Source organism: Melanaphis sacchari, unplaced genomic scaffold (assembly GCF_002803265.2).
Source record: "Melanaphis sacchari strain LSU unplaced genomic scaffold, SCAv2.0 Contig73_pilon_pilon, whole genome shotgun sequence".
NCBI classification, from domain to species: domain Eukaryota; kingdom Metazoa; phylum Arthropoda; class Insecta; order Hemiptera; family Aphididae; genus Melanaphis; species Melanaphis sacchari.
The window spans coordinates 2,915,654-2,921,453 of NW_020271525.1; the positions used below are offsets into that span (position 1 = coordinate 2,915,654).

General features: G+C 26.6%; 1 protein-coding gene across 1 annotated transcript; it reads right to left on the minus strand.

Moving 5' to 3' along the window:
- Positions 1-1,036: 1,036 nt before the first annotated feature.
- On the minus strand, positions 1,037-5,260 carry LOC112600914 (GPI ethanolamine phosphate transferase 1). Its single transcript, XM_025348264.1, has 14 exons — positions 4,895-5,260; positions 4,712-4,832; positions 4,173-4,272; positions 3,874-4,111; positions 3,670-3,797; positions 3,432-3,604; positions 3,143-3,370; positions 2,835-3,069; positions 2,561-2,745; positions 2,311-2,498; positions 2,050-2,246; positions 1,758-1,978; positions 1,496-1,687; positions 1,037-1,418 (listed from the first exon to the last, which is right to left on the minus strand). Exons 1-14 carry the CDS (start codon positions 5,110-5,112, stop codon positions 1,158-1,160), a joined length of 2,685 nt encoding a protein of 894 aa, XP_025204049.1. The 5' UTR covers positions 5,113-5,260; the 3' UTR covers positions 1,037-1,157.
- Between the last annotated feature and the right edge of the window lie 540 nt (positions 5,261-5,800).

Genomic DNA, 5,800 nt, shown 5'->3' on the forward strand with positions numbered 1-5,800 from the left:
TTAATGGTTATACTTTTATCTCCTTAGGGCCGCGCCACACTAGAGCGGTTTTGACGCGCGGTAATTACGCGTTTTTACCGCGCGTCAAAAACGCTAGACGAAAACGCACTCCAAGTAATAGAGCGCGCCAAACTAGTGCGATTTTAACGCGCGTAACCGCGTGCCACCGCTGTATGCTACGGTTTTGCGTTTTTGTCACGCGTCAAAACAGCTCTAGTGTGGCGCGACCCTTAGGAACAAAATCTAAACGTATACGCCAAGAGCCACGGTCACTTGCAGAGTTATAATCTCAAGACTTTAACTGGCTCACAAGATAAGACAGAATGCAGAACAATTGGCAAAGAGCATCGGAAAATCATTTATTTTCAAATTGATGATGTTATTGTAAATTTAAAATACCGTTTTTCGGATGAAAGTTTAATTTTAGCTAACTCATTAGTCCAATTCTTAAAAATGGATTTTGAAAAAGGTTCAAATTTCATCAATTATTACAAGGTCAAGTTATTGAACATAACCTCGTTAATTGAATTTATAATTTATAATTATAAATACCTAACAAGTATATAAATTACCTTGTATATAATATATTATTGTTATTAATGTATTGTATGTTAATTTTGTGAATAAAATAATCATGTAAATAAGATAAAATTTCAGGATGTTGTAAATAATGATTTAACATCATTGAAAGCAGAAATGTTGCTGACAAAAAATAGTATACAAAATAGAAATTTAGATTTTGATATACTTGAAATTAAGAAAGTGGTGACCAAAGATGTTTTTCCAAACTTGTTTAAACTTATTCAAGTAGAATTAACTATTCCTATAAGCTCAGCTACATGCGAAAGGTCTTTTTTGTCTTTGTGCCGAATAAAGAATTGGCTTAGGACAAGCATCGAACTAGTGAAATTTACAGATTTGTCAATCATTAAAATAGAAAGAGAACTAAGTAATACAATTAACAAAAATAAAATAATTAATAATTTTGCATTATCTCAAAGATGTATATATTTAATATAAATTATAATATTTAAATCAAAATAAAAAGTATATTTACCTATACACTACATTGTTTTTTTTTTTTAGTGTTATTTTTATTATAAACTATTCCCCCCACGGGTCACTTTGGGCAACATAAATTTAGCACCCCCATAAATTTAGTCCAAATTACGCCTATGAGTAGTAGGCAATAATTGTTTAGAACTATGTTTAGAGTCATTTTTTTTAGCACAGATTAATAATCTTGCCAGTCCATACATGAGTGATAAAAACAATGCAAGTGATTGAACAATAACATAATGAGATATTGACATCCCAATCTCCAACCAACTTCCAGTATTTTTTATAAGAAATAAAAAATGAAGACCCATTATATTGGACATGGCTAACATCAAGGCAAACACATTGATTGGAGGTATCTAAAATTAAAACAAATATCATAATCACTTAATCAACTATCTCTAATAAAAAAATAAAAATAATAATAATAACCAACCTTTAATTTAACACTTGTAAGGTAAAATGTACAACATGTCAATAAAATAGGGGTAAGTATTTTAAATAAGACCAATCCCATAATAATAAATGGAGAAAATACTGAGACAAAACATCGTCCAATTGAAGGATCAAATGAATTAATAGATGCAATATTTCCAGTACCAAAAAAAGATCCAAAACTAAATAATAACTACAAAGATTGTTAGATTATTTAAAACATAATAACTTTAACGATAAATACTAATATGATTTTTGCTTACGAAACAGAATGCATGTCTCCATTGGGTCCATAGAGCTTTATTAGAGTCTTTAGATTTAAGCACAATTTTTCGCCAACATGCTAATGTTATTACTAGAACAAGAACGAATAATACTTCAAATTTTAATGATAGTTGAATGTACGGAACACCAATTGATAAAAGTACTGTTGTTTTATTTGATAGGAGATCTGACGTTTTTCTGATTAAAAACATCGATAAAACTAAAAAAAAAAATTAAGATTATCAAAAGAAATTTTTAAAAATAATAATTTATAACATAATAGTTTATTACTTGATACTGTCCAAGAAACCACCTTGTTTAATGATGATAAACCTTGTTTGTTTTCTATACTACTTGACACAATCATAACATTTGCAATCGCTATAGCTAACAATAATACTTGTAAAAGTGTAAAAATTTTACGTACTCCATTTTGAAGCTTATAGTGTACAAATCCTGCTAATAGCCAAATAATTGCACCTAATAAACTGGAGTAAACAGTTTCTATTAAATATTATTCAAAGGATATTTATTTATATTCTAAGTATTTACACATAAGTTATATTTGCATGACCATCAATAATTATTACTGTCGGGAAAGAAGCAAATAATGCAGAAGAACAAAATACTATTGCTATTTGACTAGGTAGAAATCGTTGTTTTATTGAACAGATAGTCATCCAAAAGCACAGTATAGCTAAGGCTAGAGTTAGTATGCGACGTTCAAAAAATGTCCACACCTATGATTAAAAAAAACCATTGTTAATTGTAAGTTTATCTACTTTGAATATTTTTAATTTACCAGTAGTTCAATGCCAATTAAATAAAATAATATTTCAAGCAATGTTAATCCTTTAATTTGCAGTATCTTCTGTGTCATACCCATACGTGATAAATTAAATATCTGTAAAATCCTAGTAATACACATACGCCAGAGTATTAATGGCATAAATATATACACATAAAATTGCATTGGAAGGGATTGGGCTATAATAGAATCAATTATTTTAAAATTATTTGATTTATTAATATTATTATGTTGAAATGTATTAACACGTATTAAAGAAAATATTTACCATTAATTAAAAATGAAAAACACACAGCAACTATCAAAAATATTCCATTGATTAAAAACTTATGAAACCTATTAATTTTTCGACACTTTTTGATAGAATTGGTTTCGAGTATAAGTAAAGTAATCCAACCAAGACTAATAAATGTTACACAAATTAGAAGTGGTAATTTGTAATATGTATTGTAGTAATGAATTCCTTGTAAACTTAAATTAATCCACTCATAGCATAGCTTTATCTATAAAACAATTATTAATCTTTAATATAATTAATAATTATTACCAATTTTATTAAATTTGAAAACAATTTACACATTCGTCAGTTTTTGAGAGCTTAATAAGTGTTGTAATATCTTGAAGATATTTATCCTGAACACTAGTACTGAGTGGTTCATAGGGCAAATAAAATAATTTAAATAATTGCTGTTCAATTTTTACACGTGCAGTTGAAAAAGCAGCATTTATTTGTAGCGCATTAGCCAGAAGATATTTAGCTTGAGCTTTAGCATCAGTGTTAAATAAATTTAGAGGTAAAATACCCTAAAAAATGTATAATAAATTATGACAAAAATATTTTTTAAATTTTTAAACAAATACATACTACTGAATGTACAGGTATAGGTACACCGATTAAAGTAGCCATAAGCGGTGCAACATCAGCTTGATTAATATTCACTGACAAAGAGATTGAACTTTTTTTGGCGTATGATAATCCAGCACCCCAGGTAACTATGGGTACTTCAGTTTCACTAATTGAACCATCTCCATGAGAACCTGTACAATACAATAATTGTTTTAAGATTAATTAGTTCTTATGCATATCAGTGGTTATGTCTTACCCCAATCTGTCATACCATGGTCAGATGTAAAAATATATGCTGTACGATTATCATTATAGTAAGATTCTAGTAACTGTTCTATTTCTTTAATACCTTTTTCAATATAAATTAAATTTTCTAAATATTCCCTTAAAATAACATCATTTTTAATTTTCAAGGAATATAAATAAGAAAAATAATAAAACATAGTTATTATAAATTTACTCTGAATTTGGTTTGTCAATATGTCCAGAAACATCTGTACCCAAAAGATGTAAAAATAATACTAATTTTTTTTTCATCAATCTATTTCGAATCAATTCATTACTTTTTGACTCATCAAAGAACAATTTAACTTTATTAAATACCCATTCTGACAAAATTACACTAGATCCGTTTTTGCCGCTAAAATCTTGTAGTTCAGGATCATATGTATAAGTATGTACATTGCCTGCAATAGCTCCTATAAAATATATTCAAATAACAAACTATTAACAATGATGAAAAATTATAATTATAATTACCTTTTTTGAACATCGAAACAATATCAGGACTACCCCAAGAAATAGTCATATCACTTTTATTAAATACTGAATCAAATTCAACAACATTGTCTTTCCACCCCTATAAAATATATTTTAATATGAATTATTTTTAACAAGAAAGAATTCTGTAAATCTGTAACACTAATAAAGATAAAAGATTTTATATCTACTACTAGTACTTCGGATGAGTACCAAAAAGATTTTTGTAATATAGCATTATTACTAACGTTAAAAATATGACATAATATTCAATAACTTTTAAACTAACAACATTATTAACTTTATAAGTATTCCTTTAAAATTAAAATATTTTATTATTGACTGGCATTGAAAAAAAAAGCCCCAAATGAAAACATAATATAAGTTTAAGAATACTTACTAATTATTTTTTTATCTTTTTTACTATACATATTATAAACCATAATTTTTAGAAAAAATATCAATATAAATGGAGTAGTTGTAAATATTGTAATAGATATAAAAATTCTTAAAAAAAATAATATACAATTTCATAATACTTTGAAAATTGCTGATGGATCTTCATAAAATCCAGCTATAAGAGCTATATGACCAGGACGTGACTCAGTTGGTACTCGTGTATGGCATATACCATACGTTGCACTCGTTTTCAATAAATTACTGAAAAGTATTTAGTATAATAATATTATTAAAAAAATAAGAACAATAAGAGTTATATGTACTTGAAATATAGGCTATTTCCATTGGCATAGTTGTAAAATGTATCTGCTCGTAATCCATCTCCGGTAAATAATACTAGACGATCAGCCGGTGGTTCATAGTCTACATGCTGGTCTGGTATACCACTGATGATTGGTGATTTGAAATAAATATCAAAAATAGAGAGTAATAATATCAACTGAGTAAATAATCCCAGTATTGAAATTTTCAAATTAACCATTATGTATATATATATATTTTTTTGAGATATTGAACATTATATAGGTATACTGTGTATAAAAAAATTAATTTAAAATTTAATCTATACTATGTAAGTATATTCATTAGAACTTACAGGTATTCTAAATGTTTAAATCCACGATTAAATACTTTAATAATGATAATAATTAATAATAATAAATTTTATCAAATTTAGCTCAATAGTAGTCAATAGTCAATAGATATTAAAATAAATAAATTGTCAGTTCACTTTTAAATAAATACACAGAATATGAAAACGGGGTTGGACACTTCTGGGCGGCAAACTGATAATAGAGATTCAACGACCGTGGGTCTGCAGTAGAGGCAAGTATCTGGGAAAATACATAATTTTAACATTTGCACTTTTGGTAGCGTTGATTTAGTTATGATAACTATCACGTTTTATTGTTATCGCAATTTTTAATATTTTTAAATTAATAAATTTCAATGTTTTTATTATTATATTCTATGCTTATATCGAAAAATTTTTTTGTATTTTATATTTTTTATGCGGTTTATAATTTATATTAATATAATCATCATGGTTTATGTATGTCTTGTGAAAAGATGTATAAATTCTTTAAACTATATCACAAAGAAGTGTAAACTGTTTAAATTTCCTTTATTTATATAAAGGTTTTACAAAATAATAAAAGTGAAAAGGTACA

What these genes read in the sequence shown, in the direction of transcription:
- LOC112600914 (XM_025348264.1), bottom strand. Translation starts at nt 5,112, where the DNA reads ATGGTTAATTTGAAAATTTCAATACTGGGATTATTTACTCAGTTGATA. An exon ending in ATTGACAAACCAAATTCAGA is followed by an intron (nt 3,798 to 3,873) that starts GTAAATTTATAA and finishes TGTTATTTTAAG; the next exon opens with GGAATATTTAGAAAATTTAA. An exon ending in GGAGACATGCATTCTGTTTC is followed by an intron (nt 1,688 to 1,757) that starts GTAAGCAAAAAT and finishes CAATCTTTGTAG; the next exon opens with TTATTATTTAGTTTTGGATC.